Source organism: Pithys albifrons, chromosome 3 (genome assembly GCF_047495875.1).
Source record: "Pithys albifrons albifrons isolate INPA30051 chromosome 3, PitAlb_v1, whole genome shotgun sequence".
Taxonomy (NCBI): Eukaryota; Metazoa; Chordata; class Aves; order Passeriformes; family Thamnophilidae; genus Pithys; species Pithys albifrons.
In genome coordinates this window covers 79402293-79421344 of record NC_092460.1, presented here as the reverse complement: position 1 = coordinate 79421344, position 19052 = coordinate 79402293, and the positions used below count along the sequence as shown (strand labels likewise).

The window sequence follows — 19052 nt, the reverse complement described above, 5'->3', positions numbered from 1 at the left end:
TAGGCCACAGAGTGAACTTGGTGCTTTAACCTGTTCCTCCCCCTGCCCCCCCTCCCCCAGCCTTTCTACACCACTGAAAAATAAGCCACTAAAACAAATAGTACAGGGAAAGAAAGTGGCAGGTTGTTTGCTTAAGTTGTCAGTTTGCTGGCACTTTTTCAGTTGTTAAAACAGAGACAGAAAAAAAGATGTTATGTGATGACATTTCAGGTGGCTTCAGCCCAATTTCTGTTTGCTCATGTGCTTTTTGAGCATTCATCTGCAGTGGCAGAATATATAAATTGGAAATGAAAAAGTGATGTTGATCAGTACATGTCCTGAAACAATATGCTCATTTTAAATGAAAGTGTTTGCGATGGTGGTGGGCAATATGGACTGAAAAGATCTCAGCAGACCAGCTCTGACTATAGGCTCCTTGGTATTATGTTTAAAAATAGAAATATAGTTGTATGCTCATTTGAACTAAAAGCTATTAATCTCTACTTAGGTGAAAATGTTTAATACTGGAGAACATTAATGGTAATAGGGAAGTGAAATTGCCCATTCTCTTCATCTGTGGCAAAATGAACTCAGTGCAATACCAATGATCAAAACTGTCACTTACGTAATTCCATTTTCCAGTCAAGTGGAATAAAAACTAGAAACCACAAGTAACTCTGGAGGAAAATTTAGAGAAGTGAAAGACTGTTTTCCCTTCCTTATTGTCCTTGCCCATTTACTTCACTTTTTCTCTAAGTTAATGCAAGAAATTGGATTTTATATTTAGTAAGATTGTATCCTAAGAGATAAACGCTATCATAAGAGATAAAGTGCTGAGGCTTGTTCTATTTTTTACAGCACTAAGTAAACAAAAAAGTCAGAGAATTGGGGAGTTTTTTAGCAAGGAAAATGGAAATGCGTCATTGATTTTGAGCAGCTGAGTGTTTTTCTCAAGTTTGCAGGTACCAGAGGTAGTTATGTGTATGCTTATGATCATCTGTGATTGTAAAATAGATAAATATGCTAAGTAAATGTTTTTTTTTCTAATCCTTTTGGCAAGGCCATGTTTGCTAGTTATTACTTTTGTGTATATGTTTCCTTTTTGAAGTCTGTTTCTTTTCAATCTTCAGTTTCTTCTTTCTGTATTATTATTTTTGGCTGCTTATGTTGTACTTCACCTGCTTCCCTTATAGTCATAGTTGGACACCTTCCTTGTGGAAGTTACGGGAAAATAAATGAGACCAATAGGGAAGTGAAAATAAGCCTTTTTTGAGTGATTTCTCCAAGGCATGCTGTGTTACATATTCAATATAACAGCCTTTTTCAGGCTTATGCTAGCTAAAATAGACCCTTTGAAATTCTAGCAAACTGGAGCTTTCCATTAGTCACCAAAGGGAGGAGTTCTGGTCAGGGAAGGTCAGCATAGTGGGGAACAAGCTGTCAGTTCTGTTACAAAGAGGAAAGAAACTCCGGAAGCAAAGTGCTGATAAGCTTCTAATGCTTTCACTAAATTGCACTTTACTGACCAAGAAAATGCACTTTGACAAAAAGAAGCTTTGCAAATTACTTCTTTGCCAGGTAAATGATGATGGATATAACCAAGGACAGGGAACATGGCTAAGTCCTATACAGTGGAGGAAGAAATTCCTTACCTCTGCTTTGTAACTTCCTGCTGAAGCAGTTTCTTCTCAGCTGTAATTTCCAATTCTTGAGTAAATTGGGAAAATAGCATAAGAATAGGTTGTTGGTAACTTGTCTGACTTGGTGACAAGACAAGCCCTACATTTAACTTGCAAGCAAACAACTGTATGCTTCAAAGCATAAAACTCTTCTCCTTTCTTTGGAATTGTGTGTTGCTCAGTATAAAATATATTTTAACTTGTGCTTGTGATCTGTATCTGTCAATACATTAAAAAGATAGATCTTGCTATGATGGTAATTAACATCTTCCTCTGGGCAGGCTGACAGCTGAAGTACCCTTTCTGCTGTGAAACTATTGAATTTCACAATTTATTATAGATCCACTGTGTGCAGTCTGTTCTTTCTCCTTTATCTGGAGGTCTTGAGAAACATCTACAAGGACAATATGACTTTTTTATCAGGAGAGAGATGATGGATAGAAAAGCTTAGGGCTGCGCAGAAACTGCTCAACGTCCAGTGTCATTTATGTGTTTATTTCCACAATTAAATAGGAATGATGATTGACCATCTAACACACCAGTAGGTGTGATTTCAGACCTCATAACATTGTCTATAGCACTTTTACAATATCCTAGATGGGAGGAACGCAGTATGTAGAGGCAACAGCGTTTTTTCCCTAGCAGCACATCAGATTTCCCAGTGCCATTATTAGGCACAGACTACATTGCAGATTTCTTTTAAAAGCTGGCTGCTTCTTATGTTTCAGCAAACCAAGCATCACGATCTTTTGAAATATGCAATCTATTCCTGCTATTGTTTTACCTATTTATCAGCTAATTTCTCCCTGGCACAAACAACTGGAAGATGAGAAGTAATTTTGGTAATTGCTGGCTTGTAATTACCCTCATGCACAAGGGTACTGGGCCATCATCTTCAGGGAGGGTAAAATGATTTGCATCTCTGTGGCTGCAGGTGTTGAATACGTGGCTATGGATCAGCCTGCAGAGATCAAACTATGTGAAAATTCATTGCCTGTGTGAGCAGTGTCACTGGGGAGAGAAGCTGCACCACTTTGGAGTTGTACATCCAGGTGATATTTCGAGAATAACTCCTCCAGAATGTTGGTACCCCTGAGGGCCAATACTGTAGTGCATGAAGTTCCTCAAGATGCTTCAGACAGCCAGTGAGCTCAGGGGAGACTGTACATTGAAAATGAAGATCACAGTGGCTATTCCAAGTGGAGATACAGCAAATGTAACCCATAACCATGCTCTTGCAGGCAACAATCTACATAAATAATTTTCTGTGTCTCATTAGAGTGCAAAAGGCATTGTTGCTGTTGTCAGCCTTGAAAGGAGGATAAATATGCCTGTTTCTAAAAGGCATTTGGATAACTTTAATAAGTGAATGCAGGAGAAAATGCTGCTTCTGAGTGAAATAGTTTTGTGGATTTTTTATGATGATTGTTACTATACCTCTCTTTGTTCTTGCGCCCAAGGTACGAACATTGCAATACATAAGTCCGTGAAATATGATGCCATCAGGCACAGAAATTTGGTTGGACTTTGGGCAATTGCTTTTGCCAGTTTGAAAAAGGTGGCAAAGAAACAAATCCCAGTGCACAGTGTTGCTTAGTATGCTTATAAACATGTAAGCCTGGAGCAGTAGCACACATTTTAATTTCAAGACTTGGAGTTTTGGTGGGTTTTTTTACAGATAAGCTGATTGCTAAGCTGTGAAAAATGTCCAATGTGTAGCTGTTTTGCCCAAAAGAGTTGAAGAAAGCAAAGTACATCACCTAAAGATTTCAACTTGTGATAGTTTCTGAACCATTAGTCTTGATAACAAGAAATCATAGCCTAATGTTCTCAGGAAGAATATGACTCTTCAGGTGAGATTGTATATTACTTTATTACCTTTTCTCACCTTAATGTAATGTGATGCTTTAAGGAGACTTTAAAAATAAAAAAAACTCTCACTGCTAAACAATTTTTTTTATTTCACCTTTTTCCCTCCTGAATTAGAAAAAACTGTACAATGTAGTGTAGTTCTAGGAGAAGGAATCTTTGATTAAATAAATAATGATGGAAATACTGAAATAGAGTAATAGGAGTTTATTAGTGTGATTACTTAAAATTTAAGTATCTTTTACCTGAAGGTGAGAACTCTGTTCTGAAGACTTATATATATTAAAAACTAGGACCCTTTAACTCTGATAATTTAATTTTAAATCAAAATTGTGCCTGGAGGATATTTCTAGAGTATGAAAAATAACGAGGGAGGAAGATCTGCAAGCCAGTCTTATTTTTTTTTCCTAAGAACATGAAAAGTACTTCTTATTTCAAAATACTGAGCAAATCTCAAGTAGCTCAATTTTCACTCATGTTCAGCTGCCAAAAATTATTAAAATTTGCTATTAAAATGCATTGATAACTATTAGTATCTTCTTAGAATATAAATGCTATTTCAGTGACCAATGAAGTAATTTTATTCAAGTGGCATAAAAATAATTAATATGTACTATGGATGTATGATGCTACTGCATTAGCTATTTATTTTTGATCCAAAATGATCTTGTTCTTGCAGTGTGCTTAGTAGAACTAATCTAAACATCAACTTAATAATTTTTGGAGGTTTTGGGGATTTTTTCCCCAGACTCTCATAAGTGCAGTGACAAATCATATCTGAAACAATTGTTTTTTTCCTGCAGCTCCAAGGTATACCAGCAAACAGTGCTGGTTGTAATGTATGTTGCTTCCTACTAGGCATAAGCCTTTGTTCTTAAAATATGTACTTGTGGAAGCTGTTCTCCAAACTGTCAGAAGTTTTTTGCACCTTCATCAAACTAGCCCCAGCTCTTGGTGTAATGAATGGTGTGGTTTCAGAATACAATACAACCACTGGGGGGGGGGGGGGGGGGGGTGAGCTGGTCCCAGGGAACATTGCTCATGTTAATAACTGAAATGGGGAATATTTTTATTCCTATGGAACAGGAAAGAATTTAAGAAATTGATGATAGCTGTTGACTGTGACAAGAGTTGCTAATGAGCTGTGATATGGGAGACTTTGAGGAGCTGCTGCAGTAGCAGCAAAGGGGCTATTTAATATTACACAGTAAATGTCCTATGCTTCATTTTACCTTAACTAATACTTCTAGCGCAGCATGATGATGCATGTGCCATCCAATTTTTAAACTGGAAACTTATTTCAATTCCTTTTAGTTTGTAGAAAGAGAATTATTGTCTTTTTCAGAAAATTTAGAGCTCAATTTAGACCTGAAAATTCCTTTTCTTTCCTAAAAAATGTATTCTGTATGTCATAAACTCAAGGGTTTTGGTAATAGCATAAAGCACAGCAGGAGCTTGAGTGCAGAGCACATTAGAAAAGTGTATTAGAAACCTGAAAAGCATTCACAGACTCAGTGTTCCTTGGACTTCTGTCAAAGTTCTTTTGACCCTGTTCAGTCTTTATCAAGAAGGTTCTTCTATTCCTTTCTATTTTTTATTTTTAATTGACAACTTCTGATATTACATAATTGCCATTAATTTTAATGTATTTCCAGCTTCACTTCTTGCAAGCTTAAAGGAGAAGAAAAATCCTTTACAACAAGAATGATCCCTTAAGGATGAAATTCTGCCCTCAGTAGTTGTATATCACAACTTCCTTGTGTGATTCTTGGCATTGGTCCTGTGCAGGGCTAGGAGCTGAACTTGATGATCCTTGTGGGTCACTTCCAACTTGGCTGTCTCTGTGATGAGCAAAAGTGGTCTTAATATGATGTTGTGAAAGTGTGACAATAAAGTTTGGTGTCAGGGTTCACTCTATTACTATATAGCTCAGTTGTTTGAATGGTGATTCAAAGCTCCCAAGGCACATGTCAAAGTTATACTAAAAAGTTATACACAGTATCTGTCACTTACCAAAGATCTGCCTTTGGTAAAGGACCTCCCAAGCCTCAAGGAGCAGCCTTGAGAAGATCTCCACTGTGCAGCCAAGCTGTTTATCTGGAAGAGCTCAAAGAAAACTCACTTGAGCTGTCATATATGTGGAACACAGTAGTTGGCTTTTAGTCAAATTACATGCAATGGGAAAGGTATGCATGAGATTTCTTTTACCCACAGCTTTCTTTGATCCTTGATAAATGAGTCCTGGAAAAGCCAGCTGCTATTCATATGTGAATTGCATCATCAGTGTTCCAAGCTCATATGCATCGATGCTCACTGGGTCACTCTGCTCCTTTTTTGGTTTTCAGAGAATAGATTGAAACTAGAGGAGTTCCTGACCCAGCTACCCCCCAGCCATCACTTCCTTTAGAGCCTGTACCAAGCCACTGCTGGGTTTGGTTAAGGGGCCAACTGCATCTGTCACACACCTATTACTGTCCTGGGACATAGAGAGTACTAAGAGCTTGAAAGATACAGTAATACTAGAACTTAACAGAAGTGAAAACAGCTACTACGCAGCTTGAAATAAGTGTTGTACATGATAAGCTGATTCAGATGGTGTCTGGTATGTGTAGGAGTTACTGTCCCAGAGGTGTGGTGTGCATTTTGAGCTGCAGCCATCTTTTGCATGAGACATGACGCATTGGGCCCTGACTGTCACGACATAGGACATGACCAAAGTGTAAAGGTGTTTTTCTCAAAGCTAGAGGAACAGTAGTGACCATCAAAAATAAAGAAAAGTCTCTTGGGGCAAATGAAATTTTCTGTGCTGCTTTGCTTAAAGAGGAGAATGTTCATGCTATTGTGCTGCCAGAAGGTGTACAGAGGCCAGATGAATATGGAGTTTTCTTTTCAGAGAGCTGAGAAATCTTTCTTGTAGTCCTTCTGCCATACTGTGTTTCCAAATGGGTTTTTTTCCATAAGCTTTACAATAGAAAATAGATTGTAATTTTTGTGTTGTCTCATTATATAATTAGTTAAATTTTAGAAAAGTTATTCAAGGCATATGTCCTGGAAGAAGTAAAAGACAGTTCTTTATTTAATATTTCCAGCGTTTTAATTTTTAAACAGAAATATACTCTTAATGTAACTATCTAGTGCTAAAGACCATTTTGAATTAAGCTTTTTTACAAGCATTTGCAAGTGATGAAATTGCATATGATGATTGTAAAAAAAATGAATTTAAATGATACTTCAGTAGATTACAAATTATAATTGTTATTTTTTAAAACTCCTTATCTCATCTTTGTATGTGGAGAACTTTATCCATCAAAAAGTGAAGGTATAATGTGAATTGAAAAAGCTCCTCAGAGTGTATATATATATATGGCCCATCAAAACCTGTATTTGAACTATCTATTTTCTCCTGTATGCATTTTATGTGTTAACAGAGCATTCTTTTTTGGTGTTTGATAATTTATTAGCAGTGGGTAACATGGAGAGTTGATGTTGACTTGGATTCAAGGAACCAGTAATGATACTAAAAGTTCAAAGTCTGGCTGCTTAAAAGTGTCCCTCCAGGATGACTTTGCGGAATTCCAGAGACTTGAGATAACTTTTTAACACTAGAGGTTTTTGAAGTATGATTTAATTAGAACTGAGTCTAGTGATCAGACAGTCAAAATACAGGAAAAAAAGGGAAGAAGAATGAGAGATTCAGGGAATGTATTCAATTAGTATTTTGCTTTACTGATAAATATCAATAGAAATATTTTCCCTAATGGGGATAATTGGGCTGCTCATATTATCCACATTGAAGAAAAGTGGTGGACTACTTTAAGACTTCTGCAAAAGCTGATATATTTCAACCACCAATGTTGTAAAGCATGTACGTATCCCTAGATTCTATAACCACAGGTACTCAGCCAGAAGGGCTATCTGAAATAATGGTGTAAACAATAACTCCATTGGTGTAAAACTGGGGGCATGCCATTCTCCATATAGTACTGATTCCTATAAACTACTATTTAGGTTTGGGGTTTTTTTAAAGCAGTCATAAAATGGCTCAGAAAAGCTCTGAAACTAAGGAGACAGATCTCAAAAAATCTAACTGAAGCAAAGGATTTTGCATTCAACAGGAAGTGTAGCATAAGTCTTTCAGGTACAGGAATAATGACACATTTAATAGCTTTTTAATGTCTCTTAGTGTTTTCAATTTGAGAGACATATGGTATATTCCTAATGAAATTTCCATTTTCTTATGGTTTTCTGTTGCAAACCAAGTCTTGAAAATTGAGTGGGTTTGTTAAAATGTTATTATTGCTTTTTAATTGTCTTAAATAAAAGTTGTTCATTTTAAAGGTGATGTTACAGTTTTTTCTCTCAGGAAAAACTTTGGTAAATTGCCATTCAAATACTATGAGAAAAGCTTTAGGTCCAGTGGATTCCTTTTCAGAACCAACCATGTTTGATAGTCTATTATTCACATCTTGGCTTTATATTTTGAGTAATTTCCTTCTATATCCACTTCATCTTGCAAAAGAATTATCTTGAATAATTTTTGAAAATTTAATAAAAATACAGTTTGTGACCCAAAACACATCAGAAAGGAACATGTTAGAGTCAGGAAGACACGCAGATTGTATTTTGTGTGTGCACTTACCTGTTGCTTTGTCCAACACGAACATGCCATTATTTTGTCAATGTTACGCATGCCAAGTGTTACAATAGTGCTTCCCTTCCATTATTAAGTGGTTAAAGAATGGAATGAATTTTTCCTGTAGTCTCCTGGAAAATCAACTTCAGATTCAGAAATAAATTTTGAATTAGTATGGTTCATAAATCAAGAAAAGTGGTAACAGCTTCTCAGCCCTTGCATTCAGGATTAATGGTTTGGAATAATGTGAATGAAAGAAGATAATAAATAGTGAATCATATTCTGATGATCTTACAGTGTGTATTTTGCAGGTTTGGGTTTGTGGGTTTTTTTTGTTTACTTATTTTTTAATAAGACTGATCAAATTATATTAGCAATACATAGGGTCATGTAATCTTGCATGAATGTGAGATTTTGGGTGGGAAGTGTCTATAAATATTCTTAATTTCTGTCTGTCTTCTGCATCTGCTTTCTCTCATTGGGTGTGCAGACTAATGTGATGGAAGATTAAATGCTGTTTATGAACAGTACAGAGTAGTTGAAATTAGTTTAAAATCTTCTTTTTAATGTTTTCCTATTTGCTTACCAGTGAAGCTGTTGGAGGAATGAATCATTGTAATTGCAGATGATTAAAACAAGGAAAGACTTAATATCCTTGTACCTGTTTGTGTTGATAAGTTTTATTGCTGAGTGGAATTTCTGACTACTATTTTTTTTGAAATGAGATTCAATATTTGTGTAGCATTTTGAGGAAATTAATATAAGCATTAATTGACAGTAACCATGGCAGGTCCCATTATGGATAAGAATTTAACATTAGATACTTATATTTCCGTAAAAGGAAATCTGTCATGGTACAGGTAGAGCATAAAATGTGGTTAGCATATATTCGTGATGGGTTTTTAATAATTTGTTTGGGCAAGTACTTTTAGGCTTAATCTGCCACCATCTGTAAAATGTCAATTAGGATATCTGGTGAAAGATGTATTTTGTAACTAACTACATTTTCAAATATGCTACAGAGAAACATGCATTGACAAGCACTGAAACTTTTAGAATGCGGGGTTTTTTTTATCCATTTGCATCTGTGTACTTCTCTCTGCTCATCTTTTTAGCTCCTCTCCTACTCCACTGTATTGTATTTTACAAGTAATGCACAGTAGTATTTTAAGTTGGTTGTTAGATGAAGTGTCGTCTAATATGAGATGTAACAGGGAGTCAGAGCTCTACAGTGCTATTATGGGCATTCATTGTGATTTCATAACTCATGGTGACTAAAATAACTACCTCAAAATGCATAGTTAACTCCCAGTTCATACATCTGAATGAGGAGAACAAGTAGAAAGATGATAGAAAATCTGTTTCAGCTGTATGGTTTCCCTTCTATTCCTTGCATTTCAGCTATGCAGGGGGTGTTGGTGTGGCACCCAAGCAGCCCCAAGCAGCTGAACTGTGCAGAGCCCAAGGCATACATAAGTTGTTTACGCAGGTCATCTTTTTGTTGTTTACACTCTGTGAAGAAGTAATTTCATGAGACCTGCTACTAGAAATGAGCTACGGGTTCTGGAAAGATCAACCTTGCCAAGGCCCTTGTTGAAAGAAGAGGTGAATGCAACTGTCCTTGAACTCTTAAAAGTTCTTACAGAATGCTGATGCTGAATGCTGATTTAATTTGTCTAATGTTGTAATTTTCCTTGTCATATCTTTGAGTACAAGTACGGGAGAAGTTAATTTTGTGTTGGTCTTTGGGGATTTTACCCAGAGAATTCCATACTGTGCCTCCAGTACTGTATCTACAGTAGTAGAAATACCTCTCTGTCTTTGAGTCTTTCTTCTCTCAGTTGTTTCTCTGGTTTTTGGGGGTGCTGTTTTTTTTTCCCCTGGGGTTTCTCTCTCATTGTAGGTAAATTTTGAATTAGCTGCTGTTAATTCAAGGTTCATTCTAGTCTAGCTGTTATAAATTTATGCATAAATAATTTAAAAGCTACTTAGTTTAAGTATTTAGTCAATGAAGAAACTTTTTTTTTCAACATAGTCACTTACTTCTTTATGAAAAACATGGTAAACTTGGCCTGTATAAGTCTTGGATATAAAGCCATCTTGAATAGAAAAAAATACTAGCTCGTAATTCCTTATACAGGAATTGTTTTGTGTTTGTGCCCATGCCTAACTGTTTCTGTCTTTTTTTTCTCTTATTTTAAAAGGTATTTCTCAAGAGTGATCGGGTTGCAAGAATGGTCCACAGTGGAGGATGTTCTGCAAGTGACTTTAGAGATGTTTTCAAGAAAAACATAGAAAAGAGAGTCCGAAGTTTGCCAGAAATTGATGGATTAAGCAAAGAGACAGTGTTAAGTTCTTGGCTGGCCAAGTATGACGCCATATACAGGGGAGAAGAGGACTTTTGCAAACAGCCGAATAGAATGGCCTTAAGTGCTGTATCAGAGCTGATTCTCAGCAAGGAACAGCTTTATGAAATGTTTCAGCAGATTCTAGGGATCAAAAAATTGGAACACCAGTTGATTTATAATGCCTGTCAAGTAAGTATTGGTGTCATTTGGTTCTGTTGTGTCCAGAGTATCTCCCTGCTGCCAGCAAGTCAAGTGCTTCCTCCCTGTGTGTAGAATCCTTCAATTTTAGATGCATCTCCACAGTCCAAGGAGATGAGACTGCTAAGAAAGGAATCTCTGCATGATTTAGTCACTACTGAGCACTTGGAAAAAGGGTATGCCAGAGGATATGATAATTTTGCTACAGAATGTCCTGAGACCTTTTATAATGTCACAGCTCCAGTGATTTGGGTGATTCTGAGGAATGTTCTATGGTTTGTACACCTGCATACCCACATATGAATTACATATGCAGGTACATACATTTCTGAGCATGTGTATACATCTTTAAAAGAAATTTGCTGCCATAGACAGATGATTCAGGATATTGTTGGCCATCCAGTGTCTAGAAAGTTCACATGTTAGACCTAAACATGGTCCATTTCAAATACCCTCTAGGAAGACAATTTGCACATTTTTACTTAGTTATTTTGATGGATAAGTGATGTTCCCCATGAATTATTGAGGCCAAGACAGTCTATTCGACAGTCATATTTAGATTTTTATGTATAATCTCTCACTTACGAGTACTGTAATTGGTATGTAAAAATATGTTATTAGCCAGTCTTCACAGTGATGCAAGTACAAATTGGCAGTTGCTTAGGAGGAAAAACCTGAAGAAAAGGAAGCTATTTTTGCAAGTCTCACAATCAGCCAACATGGATGTAGCATTTAAAGTAAGCTTGCACAGCTTGCTACACTGTCTGTAAAACAGTGAACCAGATTACAACTGAGCTGATTTTCATATATTATGGCTAAAGATTGGCTTGTAGTTATGGGCCATCTTAATACAGGAACAAATGAGGAATCTTGTGACATTGTTGTCTACTTCATTTATGGATTAATATGGCATGTTCTATGATTGAAACATCTGTGGTATTTAACACTTCTCAGGGTCATAGATTCAGCTTTCATAATGAGAAAGTCTAGTATCCTTTTCTGCATCAAATCATGAGCAGTGTTTTGAATGAAAAGAGATAGAAAGTATTTAATCTTTTTTCCTGTTTGCCCCTTTTTTTCTCCTTTTTCCTGTTATTTTACATACATGTAAACCACAAAGCCAACCTCTGGGATATACAGATTGGCAGCAAGATAAAGAAGCATCGAAATCTGGCTTATTTGTGGAAGGGGGTTTTATACAATAGAAAATAGAGGCATGCGATAGTTCAGTTTGGGTAAGACCTCATTCAGTCCAGCCTCCTGCTCAAAGTAGGGTCAACTGTGAGGACAGATTAGGTTGCTGAGGGCATTACCAGGCAGGTCTCAAAAGTTCTAAGAATGCAGAGAGACTGCAAACTTTTTGGGCAACCTGTTCCAATACCCGAAAACATGAAAAATTCCCTGTTTTTTCCCCAGAAGTGGATAACCTGTTACAGCAGAAAATATGTATGGATTTTTTTCTCCTCTGGCATCTGATAATTGCTAAATCTTGCTTTGCGTATCACTGTGAGTGGTCAAAATCTGTTGTTAGTCTGCATTGGGCTAGAGGAACACAAAAAAGAGTGGCTGTAGTCCTTTGAACAATTAAACAATAAAATTGTTCCCTTAGTCTAGGAGTGGTTCTGATGATACAGTCCACTGTGGTTTTGTATCTGTATATCTGAAGGCTTGTTTATTTTGGTTCTAATTTGTAGAAATGTTAATGGGTCTGTAACTGAAACATCCCAGGGGCTCATTTTTGTCTTCTAATGTGGTAGAATTGTGAGCGTGGAATAGATTTCTTTCCTTATTTTTTAATTCAGAATTAAGAAGAAAGTAGTCTTATTGTAGAGAAAAAAGGAAAAAGAGCAGCACCATGATGTGTGTAAAGATGACTCAATGGGATTAAGAGAAGGCTCTTCTCTTGATCTGCCTGCTTTTGAGCACTGAGGGTTGGAAAATCTCCCATGCAGGTCTCTGAAGTACCCAGTATTTACCCTAGATTCATATAAGTATTGGAGGATGGGAAGAAAGAGAGATTTACTTCTTTGGCAGCAGATATATGAGCACCTGTGCATTTCAAGCTGGAAAGAGTGGAGAGGGAAATGCTTCAAGGCTATACCCTTGTTTGGGGCTCTGGCTTTCTGAGGATTTTAGTTTTCTGAGGCAAGGATGAGGTTACTTTGCTAAAGCAAAAGTTTCATTATGTACTCCAACAGAGTTTCTACCAACTACACTTTTCATATCCTGTTTCTGTGGTCCAGTCAAGCACGTAATAAACCGAAGGTATGAAGAGAAGTCTGTTGCAGAGAAAAAGACAACAATCACACCTAGCCTTGCCAGGAAGTGCACTGCAGACAGCAGACAGCCTCTGATAACATAATGCCTTTTCTCCTTTGGCAAAATCCTTATTTCTGATTATAGTTTTAATAAATATTTTAGTTTAGGCTCTATCTTATTCCTTTCTAATGACAGTGTATTTATAAAAGATGAGAGGAAGATAGACCTGGATTTCAGTCAGCACTAGCAGTTTTCATTCTGCCCTAGAAGCCTCTATCTATCGTTGTATGAAAACGCTCATTTTAATTTCCCTTTGCTGCTGCTGTTTAGAATGCTAGAGACCTGCAGATAATGATAATCAATAGTGTCTGGGAGCAGCGAGATAAGTCCAAGTCCAAACAGATGTTAAAATTGTATTTTTGATAGAGGTTTTGATTAGTTTGGCTTCTAGCCTGTGCTTCTAGCAGAGAATCAGAGGTATGAAATTCTGTATATTTTACTGAGAAACAGCTGCCCTGAACAGCAAATCTGTACAGCTGGAATTTGTGCAGAAAACTCTGTGTTTTTCTATCCTCTTTTTTTTTTTTGTACTTTCAAGCCCATTGGAAACAAGGAACAGAAAAATGCCGTTCAATGTCTAAGATGAGTAAATTGCACCTACAGGGCTGCTAAGCAGACAAGGGTGCTATGTATAACAGTAGGAGGTATTGTCTGCCAGCCTCCTCTTTATGACTTAGAAACTTTTCATTGGATTTCAGCAGCCTCTGTTCCCTAGGCTGTTCTAAATGGAGCATTCCCCATCAGCTCTTACATCGTTGGTATCTTGCAGTAGTGAATCAGACAATTTTGATAGGGTGTGGCTTCCTGTGGGTGACATACTGGTTGCCAGTCTCCATCCTTTGTGTGATAGCAGTGTTCATTCAACCAGGAGAATAACTTAATCAAAAGTAAAGTGAATAGTAGTAGACCAACCCTCTGACACTATCAAACATAGTACACATAGTTTTGAAAATTTTTTGCATCTTTCTTTGAAGAATAACTTTTTGTCACATTCTTTTAACATCCACTAAGTACCTAAGCTTGTCCTTAGGTAGGGAACATTGACAGGATGTTCTCATTAGGATATTGAAGACTTCTATGATCAATTTAGAGAAAGGCCAGTAACTGCTGCCAACAACCCACATCTCTGTGTGATTAAAAGGTTCAATTTTGTAAGTGATAGCACTTTTACCTGATTTTTATTTACATTGTGCTGCCTTGAGCTGTGTTTTATGATAAAGAAATTATTTCAGTTATCTAGGACTTAATGAGCTCCTTGACTTGCATTTGAGATGCCTGGCCAAACTGTTGTTACAATTTCTTTGATTTATAGAGATGAAACCTGATATAGTCTTTTTTTGATTTTTGTTTTTCGTTTTTTTTATTATTCCCTGATGTAGAGGATAACTTTGCAGAAAGTCAAAATGAAAGTCAAACTCAAAACTGATTTGTGGTCATACACTATTATTACACCACTCCATCAGTACCAGAGTTTCTATACCAGGTAAATCATAACTCCACACAAGAGTTTATTTTATTTTGAAAGTACTTTTATAAGGCTGACTTTATTGGCTGATGTAAACTCCTTTCCTGGGTACCTGGAAAGGAGAACAATACTGATTTTCATAATGAAAGAAGATTTGCAAGTCACATTCTCTTTTCTGACAAGTAATAAATAATTTTAAGTATAATGTAACATTTTTTAAGAATAATTATTTGCTAAGTCTACTGTGGACATTTTGGGAATCAAGCACAAACTAATTCTTTTGAAAATAGCTTTATATGGTACTTTGCTGCAAGATATAATTTTCAGTTTAAAATCCTTGTATCTGGTTCACATCCTTTATTATCTTTAGCTTTTTCAAGATGCAACTCATTTGTATAAGCATCAGATAATTGAGAACAATGGATTATATAGTGTCTTACATAATTTTTTTTACCTTTAATTCTGAGAATAGTTTCTGTCAAGAATTTCTCCTGGACTGAAGTCTGCTTCTGGTACTCAATACAATTGGAGTCTTTCACCCAGCACTTCTACTGAAGTCCATTTAATTATGCAGTTTTGGAAAAATTAAGGGTAATTTAATTCGCAACAAGGCCTTTGTGACTTTTGCACGTTTTTAGTTCTGATTGTTTCCTTGGTAAAATAATGAAACTCAGTGCAATTCTTTCAGAGATCACAGAATTTCCCTTCCTTCTGGATATTTTCCTTAGAAACTTTTATACCCTGTATAAGTTACAGAGACAAATGCAAGTTTATGAAGCACAAAGAATAATGACTTCTTTATACAAAAGGTTTCAGTGTAGTGTTGATAATCTTCTTGAAGTAATTAAACAAGTACTAAGATTTCCTTTGAGTATATAGACCGAAACTTAAGCAGATTCATTAATTAAGTTGAGACATGGCATAGGAGAAAAAAAATGGTTTGTGCTGTATTTTCTAGAACACATACCTTAATGCAATATGTGTACCTGAGTCTTTTTCAGTCACAAGAAAAGATACTGACTTCTTAAGATGTTATAATGTGACCAGGGCTTCAGTTAAGCCAGTATATTTCCCATGGTCACCAATGACTGTCATTACTTATTTCATGAAAAATTATACCTTATACAACAAAATAATGTGTGAAAAATGTTGGCAAGGTCCATTGTTGTATTTTCAAGGTAGCATCAGGTGTTAGCTAAGACATCCACTGATTCAGCTGACCCAAAATATTCGTATTATCCTTTTTTTTTTTTTTAAAAAAAGAATAATAATTAAAAAATTCTAAAAAACCAAACCGAACAAAAGAATTCCCCCAGACACAGAAAAGAAACAAACAAACAACCCCACCCCCAAACAAAAACCCTTTGTGCTTGTCTCATGCTTTATACAGGAGATGTGCCGCTGTCAGGCCTTTCCTACTACGATTTTATTGCTGGGTAGCTGATGCACACCCCCAGCGTGGGGCAGGCTCTTGGTGTCCAGATAAAAGTTTTGCAGACTGCAGTGTGAGCAGCAGGCAGGGCTGGAGTGGGGGGAGAGGAGAAGCTGTCTGGGCTCTTAGTGGGCAGAAAGGACTGCAGTGGTGTGGGAAATCTCTGGGGAGAAGAAAAGCAGTAATTTCATGGGACAGGAAGGCTATATAGTTAGTATTAGGTACTGCCCATGTTTTTATATGATAAATGTGTCTAGAAAGTTCCTGCACATTATCATGAGGCAATAATGATGTCCTTCCTTACAGAACAGGCTAGTCCTTTAAAATTGTCCTGTGTGTCTGTCAGCCTGAAAAGTGTTTCATGCCTTTTATAGCAGAAACATTCAAATGTCCACAGTTTGAGCTTGTTTATACATCTACTTTTGGCTTCTAGTACCTGTGAATACCTCATATATCTTCTTCCAGTTTCTCCTCCTAAAAAAACCACACCAAAGCCAAAACCAAAACACCAAACAAAAGCCCAAACAAACAAGCAAACAAAAACAAAAACAAACAAAAAAACCCCACCAAAACCAAACCTGCTTTCTGATTGATATTACCCTGTTCTTCAAGGGGAGAAAAGATCTGTCACTGCCTGTTCTTGAGTGAGAGCAGACTGATTCAAATCAAATATTTCAGTGGAGGAATAAGTTGTCATTTTGCATAGGATCTTAGATGTTGTCTCTTCTTGAGATGTCATTATTGATTACATGTACATAGGAGTTTAATATGAAGTTATTTCAATAGTTATCTTTTTTGTTTTAATTATTTTTATTTTTTAAATATTGCTGAGGTGCTTCATTGGTCTTTTACCTCCATTTGAGAGATTTGGAGAGGTCTTGCTCAGGAAGAAAATTTCAGTGCTTTGGGGAATACTGCTGCAACCTTACAAATACTCCTTCTAAGTTTAATTCTGTAATGAAATTGTGAGAAATCAAGAGCTAAGATGAACAGTGTTTGTCAGGCCAGTTTGGATTTTCAACTTATTAACATGAAGTCTGATGAAAAACAAAGTCTTGTAAAACTTGAGGTTCCTCAGTGCTGTTAGCATGCACTTATGGTATTTAAATAGGCTGGGGGGAGATTTAGCCTGTAAGCAAATGTTTTTTCTATAATGGCAGAATTTACTTGGGGAAAAAAGTCTGATTACCCCAAAGGGTGTTGATTTGTTCTCATTTACTCTAATGATGGAAGAGTGATGGAAAGAATATTAAAACATCCTCAGAGAAGCAAGTTACCTTTTTCCTGTGTTATATCTGACTGTGAACAATGTTTAACAGCCTTGCAAGCTACATAATGTAATACTTTGAAGTATTTTTGTTTGTAGTTAAAGGAATATTTGGAAAATACCTGGGAGAAATGGTGTGTTAGCAACATTAATACGTTTTCAGTACTTGAGGTATTACAGTATCCTTCATATTCAGCTATTGGATGAGGAAAATTGGCTTTGACTTCTACCTTTAAAAGGAAAACAAGGGGGTCATCTGAAAACCATGAAAATAGTCAAAGCTTTATTTGTTCAGTATAAGCGTTAAGAAAAAAATGTGAAGGATAGTTTTACACGTTTAATTTCTTTTTAGACAAAATTTACAGAATTTCACAGGAAAGTTGGAAAGTTGGACAAGGATCATCGAGTCCAACTCTGAACTCCCATACAGGGATCCAATCCAGAATCTTGGTGTTACTAGCACCATACTCTAACCTACTCTCATATGTGGATTTTTCTGTAACAGAGCTCTTTGTGCAGATGTGGCTTCTGGTTTTTGTGTTTTGTTTTTCAGCTGTGAGAAGGAATTGGATATGTAGGGTCTCTAGTAGACTGAGATTATCAGCACTCATAGACTAGTGAATTTACTTGTGTTGACTAGGTTAGCATCCTCATAGGCCTGTTCTTCTGTGTATCACCTTTCTGGTCATAAGAGCTAAGCCAGACCTGACTGAGCAGAGCGAAGCTGAGCATTGCACATCTCACCTGCTCTGTCTTACACCTCCCCTGAGAGGATGAAAATCACAGCCATTGGGATTTTGGCTCCAGATTGTTCTTTCAAGCTGTATTGTTTTCTAAGACTGTCTTTGGCATTCAGCGAGTGCAGGAACAGCAGTAGAATGGCTGTTGTAGCACAAAGAAATAAGGAAGTTGTTTTGGGCTTTGTTAAAAGAGACACTTTTAGACTTCATCTATTTTTACCTTCCCTGTATTTCTTCCCTTAAATACTCTTTTGGAGCTTTAATGAAGTAATTAATGGTGTTCTGACATTCTCTTCAGTTCTAGATCCAAGGGAGTTAAGCTGCCTGAACATTCAAAGCCAAATATATCCGGCATGTAACTTGCACTTATATTATAATCACCAGTGCATTTGACTCATCATGTTTAATCTCACCAGCTGAGGATAAAATTCATCTACTTTGTTATTAAGCAGTGAAAGTAAAACTTTTCTGCCAAAGGCTGTTTTATTAATTTCTTTTAATTCCTTTTTTTTTATGAGAGATTCTGTGTCTTCAGGTAAATGAATACAAAACAAGTTGCAGCCACATTTCCAGACTGATGATTAAGTTTTTAATGTGTCTGATCACTAGCTTATATGTGCATTTGAATGAATGCCTGTGAGCAAGCTGAATTAAGTTAGTGACCCTTAGCATGAACATATCATCTCTTCTTCTTAAGACACGGTAGTATTCTATATTTCCCCTTTATCAATTCAAAGTAAAGCAGTCACTTGTTCCTCTGCATCATTTTTCATCCTGAGGCTGCTCCTGTGAAAAAGCCACAGAAAAACAATAACCCTGTGTTTCTGTATTCCTCCAGCTCACTGGTACTGAATTTCTTGTTCTAGCTTAGCTGCTTTCCTCCCCCATTTCCCCCCCATTTTTGAGATTTTTAAGGGAGAACCTTCTAGGCTCTTCGTTCTTGAGAGGAAGGTTGGCTGTCAGGACAAGATCCTTATGGGTTCCTGCACCCCAGCCATTCCAGAGACAAAGATGCAGTTAAATGGGGAAATGAGCCATCTCTTTCTTTCCCTCTCTCTCTGTACATATACATATTTTGATCATAAACTAAAACACAAGAAGTTCCACCTCATTATGAGGAAGG

General features: G+C 36.6%; 1 protein-coding gene across 10 annotated transcripts in view; it reads left to right on the top strand.

Moving 5' to 3' along the window:
• Nucleotides 1-19052, top strand: part of CADPS2 (calcium dependent secretion activator 2) — a 298773-nt gene that overhangs the window by 90736 nt on the left and 188985 nt on the right. For all 10 annotated transcript variants that reach the window (XM_071552501.1, XM_071552500.1, XM_071552505.1 and 7 more), the window contains exon 3: nucleotides 10365-10697. In XM_071552501.1, coding sequence (XP_071408602.1) covers nucleotides 10365-10697 — 333 coding nt within the window. The remainder of the gene's footprint in view (nucleotides 1-10364; nucleotides 10698-19052) is intronic.